The sequence below is a fragment of the Oreochromis aureus genome, linkage group 17, assembly GCF_013358895.1.
Source record: "Oreochromis aureus strain Israel breed Guangdong linkage group 17, ZZ_aureus, whole genome shotgun sequence".
Lineage (NCBI taxonomy): Eukaryota > Metazoa > Chordata > Actinopteri > Cichliformes > Cichlidae > Oreochromis > Oreochromis aureus.
The window spans coordinates 7,921,684-7,948,714 of NC_052958.1; the positions used below are offsets into that span (position 1 = coordinate 7,921,684).

General features: G+C 43.0%; 1 protein-coding gene across 9 annotated transcripts in view; it reads left to right on the top strand.

Moving 5' to 3' along the window:
* foxp2 (forkhead box P2) overlaps positions 1–27,031 on the top strand; it is a 102,551-nt gene that overhangs the window by 45,771 nt on the left and 29,749 nt on the right. For all 9 annotated transcript variants that reach the window (XM_039601076.1, XM_039601079.1, XM_039601081.1 and 6 more), the window contains 3 exons: positions 15,050–15,139; positions 24,030–24,167; positions 25,453–25,542. In XM_039601076.1, coding sequence (XP_039457010.1) covers positions 15,050–15,139; positions 24,030–24,167; positions 25,453–25,542 — 318 coding nt within the window. The remainder of the gene's footprint in view (positions 1–15,049; positions 15,140–24,029; positions 24,168–25,452; positions 25,543–27,031) is intronic.

Here is a 27,031-nt window from a genome sequence, read left to right on the forward strand (position 1 = left end):
CAGTCCCTAATTTCTGTCAGGGTTTCATCACCCCGTTCCCAAGGTTGTCTAAATAGACCTAATTTGATTTGAGATCACAGATTAGATACCCACTGTATCTGATTGCAATTTGCCAGCTGCAGATATGTATCAGAGCAAATGATGAATGTTACACAGCTCTAATTGCTATGCAAAATGATCACTATAAAAGCTCTCTTGTAGAGCAAAAAAAAAAAAATGTGCTGAGCTCATAGTAGCAATCTATTTGTCATTGACCGGAGTTAGCTTTATGTTTTAATAGTATATGCTGCCAAGTATGTACATGGAAGCTATGCATCGATCTTTGGGTCTGTAACATAATGCCCTATAATGAGCCTGTTAGTTGATTACAGTGGTCTGTAGACTTAATCCTGCCAGGGTTATCAGTGGGATTGATGAGCCAATACTCAGAACTGCTGCCCTCCTTTAAATGGGCTCAGTTCCTACAGTAGGAAATATATTGATATTCAGAGCAAGATGGAGGCATGGAAGGCTAATGTATTATGGTTGGGTCAGCCACTGTAACCAAAGACAGCTGTATGAACAACCACTACAATCTGCTACTAGTCTAAAGACTTCACTCATTAAAATCTTGTATAATTAGAAAATGCTGGCTTCATATTTCTGTATTTTCATAAACCTGCTCCTGTGATTTTTTAAAATTAATTATATTTTCTTTTTTGCATGCAATGTGCTTTCTGCTTGCTTGCTGGCCAAATATTTATTTTGTGCAAAAATTGCCACTTATGGCTGACAGAGGCAGAGTTCTACATGTTGGTAAACTGGTTAGGTATGCGTTTTACCGTTTTCCTGAGGCACATGATGCAGCAAAATGCAAACTATCCAACCCCATTTAAATGAGTGCAGCATTTTGACATAAATTACAATAAGTGCGCCAAGGTGCCATCTTACTTCTAGGCTACCCCTGTCGCTACACAAGAGCTAGGCAGTGGTCCAACTTGAGAGTGACAGCAATTAACCTGCCTTCCTAGCTGTTTAGCTGGAGGAAATGGAAGGGATGAGAAATCTGACAGCAAGTGATGGGTAGTATTTAGGGTTTAGGGGCAAATTAAATTCTCCCCAAAATGAAAGTCATTAGGGAGAAAGTTACCCCACAGACAAAGGACAAAATGACAATGTGTGTGTGTGAGTGTGTGTGTAGGTGTGTGTGCGCTCGCTCTTATTTGACAGACATATGAGCTCATCTTCCTCTTATAACAACTCAAGTTTGTTGTTTAGTATAAACTGGGTACTGACACACAGTCTTCCCTTACCATCCCTTCCCATAAACAAGCCTCGAGCATCTTTCTCTCTATGCCCTTCACCTGCCTCTCTGTCTGTCTCCTTGTACTGTATTTGAGAAGCAAGAGAGACACACACACACACACAGACAAACACGCACATACCTAAGATGCAAATCTGGGCTTTGCCCTTGAGCATAATTTAAAGGCCTAATCACCCAGACTGTCCCTTTGGATGGAATAGGGAAGGAGGGAGGGGAGGATGGTGTCTCTCATTTGCACCCTTACACAAAGAAGCTCATTAGGTTTATCTTTCAGGCCTGAGATTGCCCCACTCAACTGTGTAAATAAGACACTGGCCCTGGCCTGATGCATCAATCACCTCTCAGGACAGGAGAAAGACCTCCACTGAAATATGAACGATTTCATAAAGGAGCCTTTTGTTAACCATCATCGTCTGTGTGAAGATAAGGTTTTTCTGTAAAGGCAGGAGACGCATTAGGAAAGCAGCGTGTACTATATGTCTTTGTAAAATTATTTCCCCTTTCAGCGAAAAGGCAGTTCTTCTCTGGCAATCCTTGTGTCTGACTTATTTACAATGAAAGTCATCCTTCTTTTTATTTCAAGCCTGGCTATCAGCAGACAGTCCCCACAGAATAGTACATACAGGCCTGTGACATATAGGCCTGTAGTTTCCCCCTTTGCGATGACACTAAAGATATAGGATGTGAATGACAGCATAGCTGCTGTTTGCTCACGCTTCCCCAGACAAAACACAGTATTATTCTATTATCTATCTAGACACCACCTCTTCCTCCAACTCTCCCTCTGTCTCCCGTTCTCTGGCTTTTCCCCCCCTCCTTCTTATTCTTCAGCTCCTAGAAACCTGGCCTGTCCATCTATGTTTAAGACACATTACATGTGGCCTTCTGGAATTTACAGTGGCACTCTCCCAGTAACTCCATTTCGTGCGGGTGTCCCTTGAGAGCATGGCGAAATGTCAAGCTGCAAAGCTTGAAAGAGAGACGAGGAGAAAGGGACAGTAAGAGAGCGGGGAAAGCAAGCGATGGAGGAATTGAGAAGAGAGGATGAAGAGAGATAGTGGAAATCTGCTGGAAATAAACACTTACGGGCATCTTATCCTCAAGCAGTTGCGGTAAGGTCAGATGAGTATACGGGTTAAAGGTGGCACAAGAAGAAGAAAACAGATCCTGCTCTGTGTGTGCACATGCAGGTTTGCGTTTATATGGTTCACCGCTAAAAGTTGACTTTAGTGTAACTGTTTATTTTCTGCAAAAAAAAAAAGAATCAAGAAAAGAGTTAGTTCGAGCTCTGCAGCATTCATGTCAGATCAACTGATTTCAGTGCTGGCTCAAATCAAATGATGGCTCAGATGATAGCTTTCAAGTCATCCAACTGACAGATCCCACAATTTAGTTAAGTTGATGCAAGCCACTTTACAACCCACTTTCACCATAATTCCTTCTTCCATGCTGCCTTCTGTGCACTTTATGGTTTTCATGTATGCAGATTGCCCTGAACAAACCCAGTTCTCTTAATCCAAATTACTACAGTTGTAAATAATGATATTCTTTTGACTAACTGAAATATAAAAAGAAAGAAAAGACATTACCATGCAATTATATAGGAATACATTAAATGGAATCTAGTTCATTCAGCTTAGATTAGGCCTTATGCTTGACCTGACACACTTTTTTCTCTTTTCTTTTTTTCTTATATAGTGCAGTTGCTCAGTGATAAATGACTAAGCCAGCGTTAACCTCCTCCGTGTAAATAAGAGGCAGTCATTCAGCAGCACACACTGTGGCCAATAGTCCTCCAGTCTCTAGCTAACCTCGTGTAGGCCAGGATCAATGGCCACTTCACAACTCATTTCCTTTTACGCCTCCCTAACTGCCCTGGTCCAACTCAGGGAAATAAATGGCACTGGATCTATAAGTCCACTCACACAGACACAAACACATAAACAGCCACGCGTATACACACACACACACACACACACACACTTTGGCATACTCTGAGGGGACTGAGCAATTCTTTCAGCTCAATACCCTTCACAATAATTTATTTGCAAACTGGCTCGGTGTTGAATAGTGTATCATCTTTCGCGGCCTCACAATCGAAAACGAGCATTCTGTCATTGTTTATTGCCACTCCCCCGTCGTCGGCTTAAACTGCGTACCAGTCATTAATATGGTGGGGTGGAGTGTTAGTGTCACACACAGCCTGAATACATACATTTAAATGCCTCTGTTTTCTTCTAATGTGGAGTTAAGAGGAGGATGAAGAAAACACGTGCATGTGTGTGTGTGTGCATGTGTGTCGGGGGGGTGCTTTCCGATGCATACGACGTATCGCATTGCTGACTGCATTTTCTGGAAATGCCCCCCCACCAAAAAAAAGGCAAGTGGCTTATAGTCATTTGATAGGCCACGACACCGCTATCCATTTAACAGAGCTTAAAAATCCTACATATGCATATGCCGGGGTGTCTTAAGCTGACAACCAAAAGACAGGATTTGCTAGAAGGCAGCTTTGGAGTGTTGTGAATTTAACAAGCATGTCTAGTATTACAGTTCCTCTCTGCTTTAGTCATGAATAGTAACAAATCAGACTCTGAAACGCATGCCCGATGGTTTGTTGTGTATCACCCCCTCCCTTCCTCTAACTAATATTAAAATGACTTCAAATCTGGTTAAGAAGATGACTAGTAAGAAGAAGCAGTATCTTTAATGTCACCGGTGCTCTCGTTCTTTAAAGCGCCCCAATCTGTGCAGATTCCAGGTATCATCAGTTTTTTCTCTCTTTTTTTTTTGTTGTTGCACTTGTTAACACTCCCTGCTGCTCCGATTACCTCCATCCCTGACCCATTTTTGAATATATAAATGGCTCTATCCTTCTCCCAAGTTGTTTGTAGTTGTAACACTACGCTCTACAAGGGGAGGGGGAGATGGTCTTTACACATTGCCTCCAAACACTGTATACATATGTAAGAGAGCCAGCCGGGCTCTCAGCCCTCTCCTCTTCACAGCTTTTCATACAAATGCAGTAAATAAGCTCAGGCCGTGGGGAATTTGAAAGCTCCAAACAGACAAACTGACATGTCACTTAGCGCTGGCTTTGGCTCTCTTCACTGCAGGCTTTAGAGCTGAAGCTGGTGGGTTTTAAAAGTGTATCAGCCAAGGTCAGGTCCTTACTTTTGCAGTCAAGGTGGAGTGCTATCTGTATCATTTACAACATAATAATAATAATGCCAGGCTTGCTGTATTTTTACATTAAGATAATTAGTGTAACAATTATAAATTCAGTCAGAAGAGGCTACTTAAAATGTATCATTGGGGGGGAAATACAGGGAATAAGATGTACAGAGGTTAATAATAGAAGTCACGCTGGGAATCCATTTCAGTAGAGATAGACAGGCCCACCTTTCTCCAGCCCATGTTCATGCTCAGACAGCCTGCCATTCCTCATCAAGAACTAACCACTGCTTATTTACCCACACTGGGGACTTAACTCACACGAATTGATCAGTGATAGCAGTGGAAAGCTGCTTGTTCCACCCTAATAAAAATGACGCCCATGAGCATATGCAGAACATGCTTTGTGGGCTAGGCGCAGCACTTCAAGCTTGAGTAGACACTAAGCTGATATTGGTTTCACGCTTGAGTCTGTAGTGCGAAATCTTCCAATGGAATGCCAGAGATTTGATTGTTTCTGCATATGCATTTATCAGAAGTTTACATGATAAATATACATTAGCCTGGTGGCTTGGCCATGCGTGGTATTGTTTCTGCGATACTATTCTTCGTGCATTCCTTTTCACCTGTTTGGACTTCATCATCCAATTCAGCGTGAACCCGATAATCCTAATTTGCACAAAAACTTCAAATGGATTTGTAGGAGTTTTTCTTGCATCGTTAGTCCTCGCCAGAATTTCTGTCACAGCAAGGAAATACTTCTTTGTTGGCACAGGTTTTAAGTGTGTGAGGAGAAAATTCCTCAGAAAATAACTGGAACTTTCTTTTTTCTTTTTTTTTTTTTCACAGAGTATCGCATAATTTAGACTCAGAAGTTGAGGTCTCTACCATTTGTATAAAACAACCCCCATTCGCCCATTGGCTTAGCCCTTACTTAATTTTGTAACGTTTTTATCAAAGTCTTAAATTATGTCATTTATCTTTCATACAAATTTCAGCCATAGGTTTTATTTATTTAATACCCACTGTAATTGTTCTGTCCTTGTATGGAGTGCTATGAAGGGAATGATCATGCTTTTGGCACATTTATCAAAGCCCAGAGAGGGGAAAAAAAAAAAAGCAAAACGGAGGCCCTGTTCTCACATAGTCACCAGACTAAGAGTGCGACAGAGTGATAAATTTTCTTGTTAGGAGAAATTACATCCACTAACTTGAGCTACTTCAGCATGAAATTGAAAAAGAAGCATTTCTTGTGAATTTCCATTCTTGATTCAATGAAAGATGTAGATTAGCCTTTTGGAAAAAGGGTGGGCACAAGAATGAAACTAAAGAAGTATGATTCTGCTCACGCTTGCTTGTTCTTAGAAGCGTGATATAGGATGCTGGAAAAGTCTTTGTTTATGGAAGTAAAGCCCAGTCAGGCTGTTGGCAGATTAAAGAAAAAAAGTGTTTAACATCTCTTTCTTTCTTTCTTGTGTGAGTCTGTTTGTGTGGTATACATTTATGTACTCAAGCACAAACCTTATGCATTTTTTTACATTTTTTTTTATCAGTAAAGCTTTCCAAGCCTCTTTGTCTACCTCACCCCTGTCACAGTTTGTGCCCATGATAGCTCCCTCTCTCCATCTCTTTCTCAGTTTTCACACACACACACACACATACACTTTTCTCCAGACCCAGCTGAGTCTAGTAGCCTGTTCTAGTGAGGGTGGTGGGGGCTGGAGGGTGGATTACTGATTGATAGACGCTGGGTGTCTGAGTGGAAGGCAGATAACTATATCTTCTGCTGCTCACTTAAAGGTCAAACACACATTGCTGTAATTGGAATATTCACAAGGCAACCGCCGAGGTACAATGCAGATCGGAGGAAAGAAAGAGAGGGGAGAAGGAGCGCAGGACAAGATAGGTGTTACATAAGAAAAGAGATTGAGAGAAAGAACAGGGGGAGTGAAGGTGATCCATTGCCCTTCCACAGGCAGATGCAGTGGCTATTTATTGAGCTGATCTTTCGGGGAAGTGAGGCATTCACTGAAAGATACATTGCCCTCAATGGAGAGCAAGCCCGGATGAGGAGACGGGGCTAATGGCAAGACCAAGTAGTCACATAAACGTGTACAAATGGCTATTAAAAGTCTGTGCTCCTTTGCTTTAGTGGAAGGAAAATTGGATTGAATTCGGTTGGGCAAAAAAGAACACGTAAAAATCATTGCAACGGATTATCTAAGGCCACACACGCATAGTAATTTATATGCTGTTTTGTGATTGCTATCTATACGCAGAATAATTGCTTGAATTGCCTGGAAAATTTGCCGTATGTGTGGGTGAGGTGAGTTCATTTACTAAGGTCAGGGTGCTCTCTTTCGACGACGCCAGGAGAGAGCAACACTTAGACTCCACACTTAACCTGAGCTCTGCAGGATGAGACAGACAGACACTTATACTATTGACCTGCAACAGCAGAGCCCCCAAGACGGGGGTCTTATACAGATGCACTTAAGGCTTGACTTGCTTATGCACACTCACAAACAAATACTGAGGATTCTAAATGATATCACCCCAATTTAAATGAGTTTTCCTAGGCATGAAGGGTGTAGGGCACTGCTACTCAGTAGCTTTCCTGTTTTCCCTAATGATTGTTTTGTGTGAGCTTTGACTTGGTATTTTTATCAGTGGTATAATGGGAGAGGAATGCACTTAAATGCAGTTTACCTACCAGGGATGCTCCAGCTGAGATGTGCTGGGGTTTACCTAACCTTTTATTTACTCTTATGCTCCTGGACTTTGTTTGTGCACACGCATCTTATGTACAGTGCACAGACTCACACATTTGTGTCAACATGCTGATCCTTTCTGGTGTCTGCATTTTGCAGGGTGCTGATTATTTACTAATCACCTCTGGTTGTTTATTTATTTATATAAAAGAATGTGCTTTTGCTTCCTTAATAGCTAGAGTAAGCAAAAGGCAAATACTTCTATTTTTAATATAATGTATATACAACATGTTCTGGATAATCAGCATACTACTTTTAAGAAACTGGGTCTAAGCAGTTGGGGTCTTTTTCCCATAGTTCCAGTTTTTTCACCCAGCTCAGCACCTTTTCCAAATGAACTATGGCTGGCCTGAATGCCACATTACATATCAGTTATTCATCCAGCTGCGTGAACTCTACTTGCCGGGAACTGTGAACAGTAGACGAGCCATAATCACCTGAGAATGAAATCAGGCGCAAAAAGAGCTATTCCATGTAGAGACGGGTGACAAATTAAAGGAAAAAGCATCTTAAAGCCAGAACAGCTTCAAAGCAACTTGGCATAGATTCACCAAGCCTCTGGAACTCCATTCTTCCAAATGATATTCACCTCATTTGATGTTTTTGATGATGTTGGTGCTGAGATGTAATGAGCACAACGCCAATAGCATATGATTCATATTATTTTCATTCTTCTCAAACCTCTAAGTGATCCCTTGTATAGAGACATCGCCATCCTGGAAGAGACCAATTGAAATGTTTCTTCCCAAGATAAAAAAGGTCATTCAGAACAACTTTTTATTGATTTGCTGTGACCTCTAATTTGTTCCTGACCTTTATATGACAGTATATGAACATGGTGTTTTGCAATGTTAATGTGGTGGGAGAAACAGTGAATAAAAGCTATAGCTAATTCCAGGTTTGCTTTTGCAAAGAGAAGATTTGACCTCACACAAATTGTGTCATTCTCAAACACACACACACACACACACACACCTCTGTCTTGCTCAACTCACACAAATACGTTCCCAGTTTCTCCTTTCTGTGTCTGTCTCTATTTTTCTTGCTCTTTGTGATAGTGTATTGTGGAGGTTTGCTGTTGTCAGGCTCTAAAGGACTTCCCGTGGAACAGCAGTAGATAAAGACCTTTGCTGAATGGTCCTGCTGTCATCTTATCTAAATGGAGTGGTACAGCACAGGTCACACTAAAGACAAGCCACTGGCTGAGAAACAGCACAAGGAAAGCAGGTACATTGTGCGGGTAAATTGTGTTTCGATGGTGATGAAGCATGGAAGAGGTGCGCTGAGACAATGGATAGAAGCAGTTATTATCTCTATATGATTTGGCGAAAGTAAGAAATTATAATGTTGAGGAGCAGCTATGCTTATTGTGAGGACTTTTATGGTTCAAGTAAAAAAATAGAAGATCTATAGCCTGAAAGTAGAAAAGCTACTGCCGTCCCTTGCTAGAACAGATACACCATTGTATTTGCACAGAATATCTACAGTGACACCAGCAGGAGGTAGGATGTTAGCGACTGTTAGTGGTTGCAGTGAGCGACAGCAGGCTGTGCTCTCTTGTTATTGCTGGCACGGGCCTCAGAGTGTCTCAGCAGACACATCGGTGCATATGCACTCTTCAACTTTCAGACATAAACACGCACACTTTATCTGTGATGGGCAAAACAGACCCGCGTTTTGTCTTTGTTAGTGGAAAAATAAGCGTGAGGTTACACAATGGAGCTTTAGACACCCCCGCGCCCCTCCTACCGCTCGCGCTCGTCGCTCCAGTGCGAGCCTTCTTCCTGGGGTAGGAGCGAGCAAATTCATCTCGTCAATCCTCCCGGGACGGTGTAGCTATGCAGCTCTGTTTACTGTGGTAGAAAGTTAATATAAATTTTCATCAGTGGGAGAAGTTTACACATACGATTCTATTTGTCCTTCATTATTAGCACCTGAGTCTGGGGCTGGGTAGGCATAATTGTCTACAGACACAGGCCAAATAGATGCAAGGGAAAGGCAAATAAGCACACCCAAAAATAATTTGATGCTTGTGTGTTACAATCCTCTATCCTAAGAATTCTTAATCTAGAGAATCAATAAACAAGAGGTGAGAGAGGGTGAAGAAAGAAAAGATGAGAAGAAGAAATGAACAATGTGATATGAGCGGGCGGAGGGAGGCGAGAGAGAAAGGAGTTTGACTTGAATTCAAAGTGCAGCAAATAGGTGATAAGGAAATGAACAGTACAAGCAGTCAATAAAAGTTTTAGACATAAGTAACACAACAAACCGATCTCATTTCTATTTTCGGCTAAATACCGCTGTATGTAGACAGAGGAAGCTGAAGTCGCTGAAAATATTGAGATAGAGGTAGCAGAGTGGGACACAGAAGCCCATTGTTCTGCTGGATAGCTTTACCTCTGTCCTGAGGCCCAAGCAGATTCTCCATGGACCTCTCCCTCCCTTTCTCTCTCCCGGTCCCTTTTTCACTTCAGACTGTTGATTTATTGGCTCATACATTAAAATGCTCATTACTCCTACATACTTTCCAAATTCTTACTTTCTCCATTCTTCCCCTTTTCTCTACTCTTTCTTTCTAAGATTTCACCCATAGGTTTGTATAACTTTTTAAAAATGCAGCTTGCAGATGCAAACACCTGCATTAACTCTGCATGCTGCTATCTGCAGTCAAAAGAAGTCATCATTTTTTAGTTTCTACCCAAGCACTCGACCAGGCAGAGTTGACTAAAACCAGCTGTGTGTTTTGCTCTGTTTGGGCTTTTTGTGGAGGTGATAAGAGAACAGGCTCTGGAGCTATTGTTGACGCACCGAGGCACTGTCATCAATTCTGACCTTTTATGAAGAGAGTATTTCAACTCCTGTGACTGAGTTACTTAAGGCGAGTGGTATCAGCAGCATCTGTGTACTGTGATCTTACGCACACCAGGCTTAAAATTGATAGCAAATGCATTAATGTGGTAGAGAAAGTTTCACAGTGTTCTCAGGCTTGCTTGTGGAATTATTTTTGCCTTGTTGCCTTTGCTTTGATTTATCGGCCATAGCTTCTGTGGTCAAAAGAACCTCTTTGTGTCTGTTCTGGACCCTCGTTGCCACTAAATGAACATGCAAGAAAAGACAGGTGGTGAGTAGCAGAGCAGAGCTGGCATCAGTGACAACGGACATGCTGAAATGAAAGGGAAGTGGATTGCAAAGCGGCTTGCAGATGTGGAACAACTGTATGCTGGAAACAGTATCAGCTGATCCATCAATTGATGTGGGGATAGCACTTGAATCAGCTGATGAGATCTTCAGCAGTCCCTGCATTACGATGAGCTTCCAGGACTGCAGCTGAGCTTGATTTTGTGGCCTGCCTGAATAAACTCACGCTCAGTTTAATTCAGCTTCAACTTCAAAAGGGTTTCTGTAATCTCAAAGCCATGTCTGTTCTTGCATGGAAACCCTGTGCTGTTCTCTGGTCGCACTTTGCTTGTTTTCACAAACTCCGGGCCCCACTTTTGCATTCAAACATTGTAAGGGACATCTTATCCTGTTTCCCTTCTCCTCTCATTTGTCTATCCTCTCCAGCCAGCCCCTCCAAATCCATATCCATCCATCCATCTGCCCTGAATACACTTATATAAGGAGATAGGGTGTAAATATTTTGGTATGGAGTGTCAGCGCATATCTTCCCCGCCAGCGGGCCAGCAGCCTCAGTCCAATCAGCCATGTTTGTTTGTTCAGCTTAAACTGTTTGTGCCTTGTTTTCCATGGCATGTGACTCCCTCTAGCTTGATAAAGAGACATACTTTTTCTTTTTCTGCACACACACCCCCTCCCCTCCCCACACCCACCCCCACCCCCACCTCGCTCTTGTGTATGTGTTCCCTGAAAGCAGATAGATAAGCCTGCTGGTGCAGTACTGTGTGTGCGTATGCATCAAGAGTGTATGTGTGAGAGTTGTCAAAGCTGTCAGCGTGACTGGAGTTGTTCTGGCCGACAGTCGAGTGTTGAACAGCAGCCCTTTTACTCCCTACAACACACACACACATACACACACATGCATACGAACATAACATCTGTTCCGCACACCACAGAAAGGCTGTGTTATTATGATGCAATCCTGTTTCTTACTGATCAACAACTATTTACAGCTACTGTCTGGAACATGCAAACATCCTGTCAAGGCCTGGGCGCTGTAAATAAGTACCTGTTGAGGCTAGCTTATTTCATCCCTGTGTCATCATTCCAATATTGGCTATATCCCCCTAATAACAACAACTCCCTATGTGACTGGAGCCAGGAAGCGATCTACACTGTCCAAACACAATGTCACAGCCCTTCAAATATATCCAATTCCAATGTCATGGCTGCGTATCGTGCAGTCTCCAGGTGGATTTGAAAAAGTGGCATTCTTAGTGGATGCCTTTTTTTTTTTGTTCCCACTCCCCACCCTTCTCCCACCATCACATGCAATAAGCAATCTGGAGATTCGTAATGGTTTGGCCCAGTATTACAAGGCCTCCTAATGTATTTCATGCTTGTTTAAGATCTTTGCATGCTCCTTACAAAGGTGTGCTATGATGGCTGTAGCTTATTACCCAGTTCTGTATAGAACTGTAGTTCTGTATAGAGCTTGGAGACTGGGGGCGGGGGGGTAGTTGTAGGTGAGGGGTGAATGGATGGGGTTTTTTATTTTCAGTTTTCTCTCTCTCGCCTTCCTTCTGTCAGCCCCTTCTCACTCTCTCCTTTTCTTCCTCGCCGGTGATCTCTGCATGCCTATTAATGTAGAAGAGGAATGCCTGTGTAAACATTCTTGTTTCTCTGTTCATTTCGCATAATAGTTGCCTGTATCGCCTTTCTCCTGACCTCACTATCTGAAACCAATTACAGCAGATCCATTTGGGCTGAATCTTATTTTCATAAGGATCCCCGTGTCGCGGTCTCGGTTGCTCTGTGTTATTTTCCCTCCTCCTTATTTTTTTTCCAACCTCAGTGATGGATATCAACATCAAATATGCCTCTGAGTGCCTTGTTATTTATATAGCAGGCCCTGGCTCTCTCTCTCCCTCTCTCTCTCTCTGTCTGGCTAGCGCTCTCATTCTGAAGAATGTGTCACATTGTGCTGTTTATACAATGTGTGCATTAATAGACTGGGGATGTCATTTTTTTGTGCATAGCAACCCAGGTTAAATAGACGGTGCGTCTGTACTCGTCTGTGTTTTTGTCCGCTCCAGCAGCTCTTCAGCAAACTTTTGATGACTTTCCTTGGCATTTGGTGCTTTTTTGTGCTTTGAGATGGGCTTCAGCTTTACCATCTCTGTGGAGTGGGAAGTGGGTGGCACAAATTGGTGCTTTTTACTGTAATGGCAGAATACTCAGAGCCAGCGAAAGTGAGGGGACGGGACTTTTATTCCTCCCTTGCCTTCCACACCATCACAGGCTCTCTGAAAAATAGCTAACGCCACTTCCACGGAAGAGGTGACAGACAGTTTGAGACATGACAAACCACTCTGGAAAAGTTTGGCCGGTGTTGATAAGGTCTGTGTTATGTTTGGAGAGGGACTCTTTATGCAGTCTGAGCAGACTTCTTTTCTAATAAGCCTGGTGTAGTTGATCTCTCCGCTTCACCCCCATGCGTCACCTCTCACGCCTGCACCTCCCTCGGTATTTACTCGGCGTGGATATTGGAAGCGCAGTTAAAAACATCTCTTTCTTTGTACTCGTGACCGTGTGAAATATATTGAGTGGCTCTCTTGACTTTGGGTATAACACAGCGAGTCATTATTGATTCGCACACGGATAAACATTTCCCCCTGACAGATACCTTGAGCTGCACTCATCAAGCAGCCTTCCCTCTAACTACTGTGTGCAGGACTCAATAAGCCTGATAATTACTTTGATTCACCAATCATGGCGAGATTAATTAGGCCCTGTGTTTTTAATTAGCAATGTGATTGGCTGCATTCAGAGAATTTGTGTTGTCTTTCAGGAAAAAGAGAGTCAAGCAGTGTTTGATTTCCCATCCAGTTTGTCAACAAAACTTTACGTGGCTGTCTGTGCCTGCTTGCTGCAGGTGTTATTGTGTATTTTAGTGTTTGTTCCTAAGAAAGGCCAAGGCTCAGTTTACAGATGTCACATGCACACATGCACACACACACACACATGCACACACACAAAGCAATGGCAACTAGGCTCATCTTACCAAGGAGACAGATCAATGCAGTTAGGACCCAGTGCCAGTGTAATGTGTTTGTTTACTTCAGTCCAGAAAGCCTGGCTCCTCCTGAGCAGCCAGACAGAACCCCCACACCACCACCAGCACCACCTCCACCTTTACAATCACCCCCCCTTCCTCCGGTTCTGTCTTTTCATAATTGATCGAGGGGGTTGTCTGCATTCCCAAAGGGGTTAAGATGGGGCAACTTTTTTTTTTCCTCTCTCTCTCCTGCCTTCTCCTCCTGTTTGCTCAGGATCTCAATGTACTAGTTCAAACATTGTTCCCACCAGCTGGCAGAGCTGCGCCATATGCACGCCCTGTCAAGGCAGCTGTTGTCATGGATACTGGCAAGCGCTGGAAAATAAAATGAGCATCCCTGATTCCTGAGGAAGTGTCACTCCCCATCTGAGTTTTACCCCCCCCCACCCCCCCATTTCTTGCTTCTCCTCCTCCTCGTCCCCTTCTTTTTTCATCAAAAAAGCCAAACACCTGTGAAGTTGTTGTGTTGTGTGCATGTGCATGTGCGCCCCCCCCCCCGTTCCCCTCTCCACTCCCACTTGATGCTCATGGGCCTGAACAATACAAGGTACACGCTTGTATGCTGCTGCAGTAGTAGCAGCAGCTGTGCACAATGTTCTTTTCTGCCAGGCTCTTTCATCCATCTGCTCTTGAAGAATTTGAGTGAAGCTGCTAGCCCAGCTGCCGCCGTTACCTGTGAAGCTGGTGCTTGCTCGTCGCACGCATTCAGCGCACACAAGCAGGGGGGCGGGTGAGAGGGGGTGTCTGTAATCCCATCAAACCCTAGAGAAATAAATTACGCCATATCCCAGCAGCTTCTCTGATTCTATCATATCGATGTGTGGCAAACACATCAAAGGGTGTTGATGACAAATTTCGCAATTTACAAATAGGATTTTTCTAATTTTTCATGTCATGTGTAAACAGCTGCAAACTAATTTCATCAGGCAGGGAAAGGCCTCTCGTCCTCTACCGATCTATTCATCTTTCTATCTATCACCCATCCGCTGCGCATAAGCACCCTTAATGCATAGTGTAAAACCTGGGCTGCTAGTTAATTCACTCTAAATGTAATCTGATGTTGATTTTGTCAACTTTAATTACAGCTCCCAGGGACACTTCACATGGTGCTGCCTCTACTTCAAATTGATATTATGAATATGCAAATGTGGCAGTAATTTGCAGAGAGAAGTGGGTATTTCAGTTGAGCACACACTAGACAGGTCAATTCTACTCTGCCTTTTTTTTTTCTCCTGCCCACCACCTCACCCTCTTCCCCACCCTCTTCTTCAGGGGTGCTTTGGACAAACTGTATTTATCCTTGCTCACAGCTCTGTGAATTGTTACTAAAACATATCATAGTGTTAACCACGTCACAATGAAAGAGGTGATATTTGACAGGCCTTTCGCTCAGAGATGACTGTTTTCATCCGCGAAAATTTGAATTATCTCTGCTGTCAGCTTTAGGAAATCTAATAGTTTATTTTCCTCTGTACCTTTCTTTCTCTCCCCCTCTCTCTCTCTCTCTCTCTCTATTTCTTTTTCTTTTTTAACACCGTCTTTTGTCTTGTGTTTTTTTCTTCCCAGGCTCTACAAGCAGCGAGGCAATTACTCTTGCAGCAGCCAGGCAGTGGCCTGAAATCTCCAAAGAGTCAGGACAAGCAGCGTCCACTGCAGGTAAAGCAGCTCCCTGTCTAATCTCTTAAGTCCATCCATAATACATGCTCCCCCGAAAAGAAGATTTCCTCTGTTGCACAAAGTGTGTTTGATTTGCCAACGCAATCCTTGGGCCTGTCATTGGAATCTTAAAGTCTGGACAAGCCGGTCCCCGGGAAGCTGAAGCGTCACATAGACGCGAGAGAAACACAACAGAGGCGGATCTCAAGGAGCATTGTTTCTTCTGTAGGCCATTTGCCTGTTTTCGAGTATGTGATGCATGAAACTGTACAAATACACCACAAGTATATCCCAAGGTTATATGGTACAATGACAAATTGGCTTTTCTACACTGGATCCATAACGCTGTTGACACAAGAAAATTCAGAGGCTAGTTATTATTTGAAAGCCACGTCAGCCTGGATAGTGGGTTACACAGACAGCTAATTTTAACTTCCTCTCATTTCCACTTTTCAACGCTAATTTACCTTATTGATTTGTAGAGCTGTCTATATCTGTTGTCAGTGATTTTGATAAAGGTCACTCTTGTACACAGATGCGCACACACACAAACACACACACGCAGTTTCACGCTGACGCCACACTCACACATGTATACATTAACAGTCCCTTCAGTCCTCCGTCTTCCTACTGTTAACACTTTTCTCGCACCAGCAACTTGTTTCATTCAGTCAACTAGACAGTTCCTGCTTGAAATTATGTAAGGCCCCTTGACATCTGCTCTGTGTTTTTATTAGAGGATTTTTTTTTTTAAAATTTAATTTATTTTTAGCCGTTTGAAATTGAAGTGTGGGAGTTTATGCCCTCCACTCGGCTAATAAGTACTATCAAGGAGCAATGGTTTACCTCATTAGGAGCTCTGTGCATTTCATTAATAACAGGGAAATTGGCGTTAACCTCACCCGTTGATATTTTCAGAGTCTAACAATGGCGACACCTTCAATTGGAGTCACACCCCTGTGTGCCTAATTACATACTGGCTGAGAGATAAGGTTGGCAAGGACTAAGTCTTCCCTTCCTTGAAATAATTTGACTGGGGCTCATCAAGAGCATTAATATTATCAGTATATTCTCTTGCAGTGGCATGTTTATTTATTCTACTGTATATTTCTATATTTAGCTGTGGCAAAGGGGGTTCATCAAGAATAAGCTTATTGTTGGATTTCTCTGTTTGAGTAACTGTATGCCAAACTGAGTAGATTGAAACAAATGGGAATCTGATCTACAAATGCCTGCACAGTCACCAAGTACAGTACATGGCATGAAGAACAATATTGAACGAGAGCTGTGTGGGTGCATCGTAACCGTCAGCCCACGTCCAAGCCCCTGCCTCTAATAACACCAGCAGATGGTAAATATTGAATATTTACATTTGCTTACTCCATTCTTGACTCGTCGACGATATGAATCAATATGAATCAGAGGGCCCTGCCGATCGGCCTGTCCTCGGCTCCCAGCTAATCCATTTGTTGATCCAGCTTTTATTAACATCCTCACCTCTTTGTTCCAAAAAGTTTCCATTCAGCAGACTGTCACAGGAGAGGCGCTGCTGCCAGCTCACCCAGCGATGCACAAACAGGGCTCAGTGCATTCTGGCCCCAGATTGTTTTCTCTTTTTTTTCTTTTTTCCAGCGGTGGATGTGCTTTTGCTTGAATCCACTCATTTCAAATGACATTTTAACTGTATTACTCCTTTGTGCAAATATCAGTATAAAGCGGTAGAAACTCTTACTTGATTAAAATGCTTTTTTTTTTTTGTTTTGCTTTTTTTATTGTCTCTCGTCTCATGCCACATTTTTTTGTGTTCTTGTCTTGAGGGAGTTTACTCAATAAAGCTGCATTATTTACCTGGATTATGAGGCCGCAATGGGTGCTGCAGCGCAATATTTTATTAGCTTCACTGCTAGATAAGAGTCGCTGGCAATCAAGCTACATGTTTTCCACTAGAGGAATCACGCGGATTGATCCCCTTGTATGATTAGCGCAGCAGAAAGTGGGAAAAGGATTAATATTACCATGACATCCTGCTTATGGCAGAGATACTGATAAATCCTCTGCTTCTTGTTCTCCATCTTTGGTATTTAAGAGCGAGAAATGATCCATAGATCACGGCATGTAAATTATTTAGTACACAAGCATCTAAGTGCCTCGGCTTGCAGTTTTAATTACTCGTATTAGCGGCTAAAGGCTCTCGCCTGACTAATTCTATCCGCTTGCTTGTCGCTGCTTCTCAGAAGTTGATGATGCGGAGGCAAGCAGCTCTAGCGTTCACATGCACACAAATTCACATGTACGGATGAAAAAATAAATAATAATAATAATAATAATAAAACAGCCCCAAAAACACACACACACAAAAACACACTCACACAAGCTGCTTTTCCACATTTGCGTAATGTGACAGGTCTATTATTACACAGTAAGCCCACGGGAGCACTCAATAAACACCTATTTCTTCCTGTAAATCCCCCTGCCTCTGCTTACACGGCTCTCCTAAGGCACACAACACCCTCTCGTCTCTGCTCCTGTCTCCCCTCGCTCTCCTCTTCTCTATGCCAATACCAGCCCCCCCTCTCTGAAAGGCATTTATACACTGACATTTGGAATACAAATAAAGAAACGCGGACAAGGAGAGGCGGAGAGGATTACAGAGGCCTATGAATCTGACAGTTGTTTCACTCGCACCATGCATCTACACACAGCCTGCACAAACACAAGCACAGCGACAGTTGCTTAAAGTTTTACATTGCCCGAAGTGACTTAGTTCAGAACGTGTTTGTTAGCGGCCCTATTGATCGTTATCGATAAGAAACAGAGCAGAGCTCTGTTAGTGTAACACCTGCTGGGTGCAGGTTTTGGCTCACCATCCACGAGACATCTCAAATAAACTACCTACTTGTCACTCCTATCATGATTGCTTCAGGAGCCACATGTAAAATAGCCGGAATGACCCAAAACCCTAGCACTGTGACTGTGTTGGATGGTATCCACCCACCCCGACCCCACCTCCTGCTACTTAACGTCCAGTTCTAAATCATGCAAAATCTGAGAGTTCGCCCTGAGCAAGTGTTGCAACTGCTGCTGTGTCACCTTTCATGCCATTGAGCTGTGAATACTTTTTTCTACAAGACTAATAACCTCAGCTCCGTCTGTGCAAAGCTCAGCTCCAGCTATGAATGAAAATATTTAAGGTTTTATGGTTGGTTTATGGATCGGCAGAGATGTTGGTTTAGCCGTGTTTTCTGTAAATTTGCAGCTTCCTGCCCAGGCCAGTCACACCGGCTGCGGGCACTGGGCCATCCTAGGAAGTGTCACACTTTTTAAAGGTCAGGTCCACACATTTCACCACTGAACCAATATCATCTCAATAGCAGCACTCATCTGCTTATTGGCTTTCATCCGGAACACACGCACACACACACAGATGCAGGGAAAAGGGCTGTGACGCCAGGCTTAAGCATAAGTTAGCCAACTCCAGTCTGCGTGGCTAAAGGATGCTAGTTCACATTTACATTTATGAATATATCTTTCCTCTGCATCCCCTCTGGTTGGATCTGAAAATAGAGAAAAATTATCACAGAGAAGAAGGGAAAAAAGAGTGTTGGGAGGGTGGGGGGATTATGTTATTCATGAGAAAAACTTCTGTTGACTCTGAGAGAGAAAGAGGGGGAAAAAAACGTCAGCACATTTTTAGTCAAACACCCTTGGTTACTGCTTTTGTAACCAGAAAACAAGATTCCCCCCCCACCCTCATCTCCCTCCTTCCCTACTTCTTTTTTTTCCTCCCCCTGCATTTACAACACCTACAGGACAAGATTGCTAAATTGCGAGGACAGAGCAGGTTCATCATTGTGATGCAAAAGAAGTTGAAATGCTACCCCAAGGCGAGGTAGCTGAGTTTGGGGGATCAAGAGAAAGTGAGAGGGAGGGATAAAAAAAAAAAAAGTAGCTCAGACCTTTGATGTAGCAGCAACAAATTTACCTTGTGACAGAAGATACATGGGTGCAATAAACGAGTTATACCAGCCCTTACACATGCAATCAGATGATTCTGGCCAGGGTGTTAATTGGATCCTAACCGGCAGATCTGATACGCCCGGGCCTTGGTGGTGAGGGGGAAAGCCTTTCCAAGTGATGAACTATAATTCACTGAGCTGCTTGAAGCACTTGTAATTTACTGTGTGTCACTGATGAAGAGGCTGATCCAGTGGAGGCCATATTACCTGCAACATCAGAGGAAAGTAACCCCCCACCCCCGACACACACACACACACACACACACGCACCCCACATCCACCTGCTCTCACTTGTGCTCTCTCACTTTCTTTCTATTTCAGTTCTCTCCTCTCTCTGCACTTTCTTTTATAATTCCCTCCCGCTCGCTCTTTCTGTTGCTCCCATTTACTCTTGAACTGTGTGCACCTGCAGGGAGGCATCAGTCGGGAGTGAATTGTGCCAGTTTAATGATAAAGGTGTGACAATTTGTACTGATAGTGACACAAACAATGTGCACAATGTCGCACAGCTACACTACATTCAAGACGCTTAATCAGTGACTTTCTTTCGTGTAGAGATAAATCAATATGGAAATTGTGCTAAGCCCGTTCCAATCTCCTTGGGCTTTTTTATTAGAGGCTTTTACATGATGGGTCTTTATGTTATGATAAATTGCACTTCCCATGCACTGCTGCCAAACTGCTATGGAAATTGATTTAGGAAAACATTCTGTAATCTACTTAGCTTCAGTCCTGACAATCTACAGTATTGATCTCTCTAAGCTGAACACACGTCATGCATTTGAGCGTAATCACTCTTATGTATGCGTGTGTTATTTTGCATAGGAAACACAATCAGGCCTCTTGCAAACTTCTCAGTCAGGTGCAAGCCACACCAGCTCGCCCTGTCGCCTTGGTGGTCCTCTGGTGGAGAGTCCTAGCTATCAATAATCACCCAGCCACATTTGGCAGTAATTGGCTAGTAAATGAACAGTGTCAACTGAAATGGAGTTGAGAGGTCAGAAGTCCACAAACTACGGTGGAGGTCTGCTCGGCGTTTTGGCCCGTGCCCCCCTGGGATGCTTAGGAGATTGAGATGAAATAAGGAAATGTAGGGAGGCTACATGTAGAGAGGTTTGTCTCTTTTCTCTCTAGATTTCTTAATCTTTTTTTTTTTCTTTTTCATGTGTAAAATGAATCTTGTGGCTTAATTAGCAGTGACTCTCCTGCCAAGGATCCACAATAATTACCGACTAGGACCCTTCCATTTCTCATTGCCTTTATCTCAGCCATGTCTGAAGCTCCACACAGTTCCCCGTTCAGTACTACAGCAACTTATGTCGTTGATAACAGCCACATGTTCCAACCCCCTCAGTGTTTCTGACTGCCATTTATTCACTGCCCCCCACCTCCAACCCCCCTGCTTGCTTATTAGTGCTAAGTATGATGGAATAAAATCAAATAATAGGAATTCCCCTCTGCTAGACTAATTGTTCGAGCTAGAACTCTGATACATTTTATCTCCGCTTTAGCTCATTTGAGTTCGTTCGTAAAAAACGTATCTCACGGATAAAGTGCCGCACAGTGGGTGTAATGTCTGGAATTGTCCGTTGGTCAGGATAGACAACTGTGCGAGCCATCTCAGGAAGAGATACCTGAGCTCTCTGTGGATGAGCTTGACCTTTCACAGAGTGTTGGAGAGGCTGGATATAGGGTGCAGGTGTGACAAGTGTGGTGTAATGATCTGCTTGTTCTGGTGAGGGCCCCAGCAACGTTTTCTCATCATCAGCCAATTTAAATGGCTTTTGTTTTGCTCTCTACCCTCTCCACCTTCATGTCAGTGTAGCTCCACATGCTTATTAAAACGAGGGGTGGAAATAAATAGCAGCTCAAATGTTTCAAAATATGCAGTTTTTAACTGCTTTTTTTTTTTTTTTTTTTTTACAAACGTCTATAAAGCTGGTGTTACATTCAAATGCCATTTTTAAAACTCATTAGCTTGCTGCTCTCCATCCAAATTTGCACTATTAAAACCAGGAGGCTAACCTTTTCTGTTTTTAAGGTCCCCAGTGGCGACATCAGCTGCAGCTAATTTCAGACAATTTAATAAATACCATTAATAATTTTTCTCTTTTCCTTTTTTTTTTTTGGTGCTGCAGTACTGGAAATGTATCCTTTTGGATTACAGAGAAACAGAGGCACAGACCAATTGGATATCACGGCTCCGCTTCTACGAAAGAGAGTCTATTCACGGTGCACGGATGTTTACGCCACTGCCAGCGTCTTCTAAATGCTCATTAATTTTATCCCTTCGTGGCAAAATCATTTCAAGGAGAGGCAATTCAGCCTCCTGTTCCTTTCAATTCACCGCTCATGTCAATCAAGCCCTCCTGCAGTATCCTGCAGAATGGAGGTGTTATATTCCTGCAATTATCATGTCATATACTCGAAAATGTAAATGAACGTGTGTGTAAAATTAAATTTATGGGTTGTCAGTGAAGAATAAGAACCAGGAGAGCAATTACTTATCTGCTTTCATCTTGGAGCCTCTGATACGTCAAGCAGAAAAGCATGCAGTTAAATGCTGGAATTAGCATTGTGCCGCACTTCACAATAGACGTGGGCCAGTGCCTTTTCTCCCCTTTCTTTCTTCCTTCTGCCTTTTCTCTCTTTTTGGTTCCCCTTCCTTTATTTTATTTTATTTTTTTTGTTTGAAGCAGTGAAATGAAGATGATTATCACCCATTATGTCTCTAAAAAGTTAATGAAAGTGCAAAGAGAGCTTCCTCATCTCATAACTTGGTTGCTTTCTGTTTTTATTGATTTTTTTCTGTTTTGTTTAGTTGTATTCATTGCTGCTAAAATCCCTGACTCTGAATGGTTATATTTTATCAGTTCTAAGCCAAAAAACTGTTAGAAATAACATGCAGAAAATATATGCATCTGCATACATTGTGCTAAAAGATGCAATCCTGCGCCTCCATCTTTTATTTCCCCCCTTTTTTTGTGAACTTAAACATCTCTGAGCCAGCACCCAATTAATAGTCTTAATGAGTGCATCTCTCGTGTTGTTTCTCAGCTGCACGCATCCCATTGTCATGGCATCTAACACTAAAACAGGAGTGACTGCGGGGGTAATTACTTACCTTGCAAATGTACCTTTAAGGGTTAATAACATTGAAGGTGTAAGCACAGCATTTGCATAATTACACGTGGACTGTTTAATTTGCAACTTTTTGACGGCTTTTGTTCCGCACCTCATGCATTGTGAGTGCAATTTCTCTTGTACTCTTGCATCGAGGAGTCCAGAGAAGAAAAGAGATGTACCACAACAACATCCTCCTCCTCCTCCTCCTCCTTCTCCATCTCTTCCACCTTAGATGGAGTCCCTTCTCTCTAAGACCCTAATGAACAATGGAGGCAGGATTTGTTTGAATATGAATATGAATGTGCAGCGGGGCCGGCTGGAAGTTGACCTTCAGCTGTGATTTTCAGTTCATCAGGATTAGTCAAGGCGGGCGATCAGGAGCCACTAATGCATAATGACTTCTAAAATGAAAAATGTGTAGTGACCATGCAAATGTCTCGGCTAATCAAAGAGGGGGGAAAACCTGGGGTGGGGGATAGGCGTTGAGGAGAGGAGAGCTAAACAAGGACGTGTCAAGGCCTGACAGAGAGAGAACGGGAGAGAGAGGAAGAGGGAGGGAGGAGAGACGCACATGGAAAGTAATCAAGCCAGCTTGATTAGCTGGCGATGAGGACAGGGACGTCTTATTGGCCCCTTGACACTCCATATAGGCTAGCTACTGTCATGGCACCTCTATGCTAAGCAGTGTCGCAGTTCAGTAAAAGTGTTACTACATGTTGATATTTTAATTATGTTAAGGTCTAGAATGCCTGCCTGTTTACCATTCAGCTCCAGGATGCTACAATTCTTGTTCAAGAAACAACAAACTAATTTGTATCGGCAAATGTTGGAAATGTGCCACTTTAGTCTTCTTATTCAGGAAAAAAGCATTGAGCTGTTGTGTTACTGAACCGAACTGAACACTAAATCATTCACTCATGTTGGCTTCTTTTTTCCATAACTGAGGAGTAAACAAACACACACACACACACACAAAATCCCCACAAAAGTCATTCAATATTTAAGCAGCTACAAGGAGCAGAAATTCCACAATATCACTGCAAGCCTACTCTCCCCTGTTAGAACGTGTGCACGCAATCAAAGCCTGAAGAGAAACGTATCATCGTTCTACTGATCTGCTGCCTCAGAAGTGGCTCGCACTGTCTCCTCAGAAGAATGTGGCATAAGCAGCGTACGCATCTTGGTTTAGTTTTGGAGATGTTCTTCTACTGCAGCGAGTATTACCTAAAAAGGGCATGCATTTTTCAAAATTACATAGCCTACTACTCCGGCAGCCTTCATGAGAAGTTGCTTTCACACCGTTCCAACATATTAAAAAAGAGTACTTCAGGTACAACCCAAACTCCCATGACATCATGCTGATTGTTCCTGCCATGCGTCCACTTCATCAGCGTAGTTTCAATCAACTTTAGAGTTGTGCATTTTTTCACACTGTTTCATAATAGCGGTGCTGATAAAGTGGGGGAGTTCAAGGGTCCTGCTAATTAAGGTCTATGTCTATTTAAATCCTTTACTTTTCCCAGCGGGGTAAAAGAAGGAAAATAAGATGAGCAACACAAAGGCACGGCACCCATCTGTCCTTCAGCATCTCCTCTAGGCTGCAAAGCGTCACGGCCATGAGAGGCCTGCTCTCCCTACCTCTCCAACCACCAATTACCACACTTCCAGCAGATCCATGCCACTATGCCTGAAAACCTATTCAGCTCTTCGTTTCTTTGTTTTTCCCCACCATCATCATCCATGTATAGGTTCCAGTGTCAGTGGCCATGATGAGTCCCCAGGTGATGACGCCGCAGCAGATGCAGCAGATCCTCCAGCAGCAAGTGCTTTCCCCCCAGCAGCTCCAGGCCCTGCTCCAGCAGCAGCAGGCTGTAATGCTGCAGCAGGTACACACACTCCCACCTTCATGCACCGTATGAACATTGTGACACTCGTGCTGTGACATACCCCATCATCACCTAGGCTGGTTTGCCGTTTACCGCCACATCCATACGGTTACACATTTAAATCCACATAAAAATGTATCCTAATCTTTGCTTATCTTCATTTTAGTCTGGTGTTTCTACAGGCATACACAAAAATGCACACACAACCCCTCCACATAAGTGTGCCCAGCCACCAGTTACTCACGCCAACTCACCACAGCCCCGTGTCCTTGACACGCTTACCAAGGGGAATCGGAAATTGACGTACTCCTGCATGTCACCTCTAATTAACCGTCTCTAGTGTGTCGCTGGTTCAATTCCCTGACAAGCATCCATCAGGGACTGTGAGAGTAGGGCATAGTTGGGCTGTGCAGCAGAAGCTGAACGATAAGTGATGGATGATGTAATATTTGGAATCAACTTGAGAAAGCGCACTCGGCAGAGTTGAAATGCATTTCTCATTCATAGATTTGATTAAGGAAAAGACAATAGTTTAATTAAAAATGTCAGTCATTCTGAGTCTTCTTCTTCATTAAGAGCGCCTCAGCTCGATGTGGTCACATGCTTTCACGCTCTACTGTGCAAGTACAGGGATTTGTCTTAAAATGTGACTCAACATTTTTAGTTTCACATAAGATTTGAAAGAAAGCTTGATCATCTGCCATACACATCTGTCACAAAATCAACATCTGCTACCTTCTGTTGTTGATTTACGTATTTAAAAATATTTCTCAATTGATTCTTGCATATAGTCTGTTAAATCTTGTATATTTCAGTGGCAGTTTGCATAGAACTGGATCATGCATTGCAGTGGCCTGGCCTGCTTTGGCTTCTCTTTTTAGGCCAAACAGCCACATGGAAAAAAAAATGATATGAAAGTTTAAATAGCGGTCTGACTATGTGTGTTAATAGAATCAGTTTAAAGTACAGAGCTTGATCCTAAGAGAGTTTATTTTGTTTATTTCAACCACTCCAAAGGAAGCCAGTACCTTCTGGCAGCTAAATACATAGTTAATATGATGGATTGTTATCCCTGCAGCACTGTGGGACTATTAACATTCCATAGGAAATAAATTGTGAAAGACTGCAAAGATCTGAGTCTGACACTGAAAAGATATCATAGATCAGCCTCACCAAGTTTGTGTAACAGAAAATTTCAGGGTTTTTTTTAACTTTGCTTTGACAAATATATAAACTCATTTTGAACTTCTGCTTTTCTTGTATTTGCTTGTGTGTTTATGTACAGCAACACCTGCAGGAGTTTTATAAGAAACAACAGGAACAGCTTCATCTGCAGCTTCTGCAGCAGCAACACCCTGGCAAGCAGGCTAAAGAGGTAGGTGCACACCCGGGGACATAACATAGTAATGTGGCCTCATGGGGAAATGATGGTGAATGTGTGCATGTAGATTCTCTATAGATAGTAATAAGCAACATTAAAAATAGACAGATTTGTTGTTCTAGAAAGAAAGTAATTAAACGGGCTAACCTGGAGGTATAATACTATAAAAACCCCACAGCATACACATGCAGTGCTGGCTGATTCCTGCTAGCATTATACAGTATGGAGATCCAGTTAAAGACAGTTCCATGTCTTCTCTGTATGCACACATGCTCACACAAGTCAAAGGGTGCTGCAGCCACCTCGTTAATGAAGTGTTTCTGTGGGCACACAAACACATGCAGCACCTCTGAAGTTGCGATGTGCATCGCTCATAAATCACAATGACAGGCAGCCGGTCGACAGACATGCCTCTGTCTTGTTCTCTTTGGATATCATGGAGCAGTAGACGAGCATGACAGACTCAGCCGCATTTGCGTAACAGCGTCGGTCCAGGTCTAGAGCCACGGCCAGGCAATTCTGTGGGAGCGGCTAAATTGATTCAAAAATGGGTATCACATAAACATACACGTTCTGTCTTTCTTTTTCATCTCCCTCTCTCTCTCCTCAAGCAGCCCATTATGCTGCCCTTACAGGAAGTCACAACTGACCTCCCGGCGGCTTTGTTTCTGTTTGGATTTGTGAATAGAGTTTTTCAGGAGGCTCGCCATCAAATATGGAATAGAAATTGCTCCCTTATTTCTCTTGAGGCAGAGGAGAGGTTTGTGGGGGGGGCAAACCACCTCCCTCCACCACTCCATTATGCAGCCTGTTTTCCAGTGAGCGCATCACAGGTTTTACCCCCCAAACCCACCCAACCCCTCTCCCTTTCTCAGTCCCTCAGTCTCCATACTTTTCTAGGTACACCATCACTAGCATACAGAAACGTGACAACAAAAACTGGCCTCTGTGGTTAAAACATTACATATGCACAGCTAACTGGAAATACAGAAAAGTATACCCCATTAAGCCTCAGTGAATGTGCACTTGCAGCCAATCATTACCTGAGATTTTTGCTTCCTAATAGGTGTTTGCAGTATGGCTGTGTTTCAGAACTCAGAGCCAACTGCTTTTGTCTCTCTCTAAAATCACTCCCTTTCTCAGCTGTTTTGCAGCAGTGGCTGAGTTTGATGTTTTTCATTTTGTTGTTGTTTTTGTTGTTTTTGTCTTTGTTTTTTTCTTCTTTTTTTGCACAAAGCTTACGCAATTGCCTGTCTGGCCCAGCGATAAACAACTCTGTAAGCCAACAAGGAGGGCTGAGAGGGAGTGGAAGGGGGGGTGTAGTGCAGTGGATGTGTGTGGATGTGTGTGGATGTGTGTGTGTTTGTGTTTGTGCGTGTTTGTGTCTATGCATTCACATGCAGCTTTAAATCTCTCTCTGCTAGTTCCCTCTGGTCACATAAGCTGTAACAGACCATCAGTGAAGGCGAGACAATTAACTATC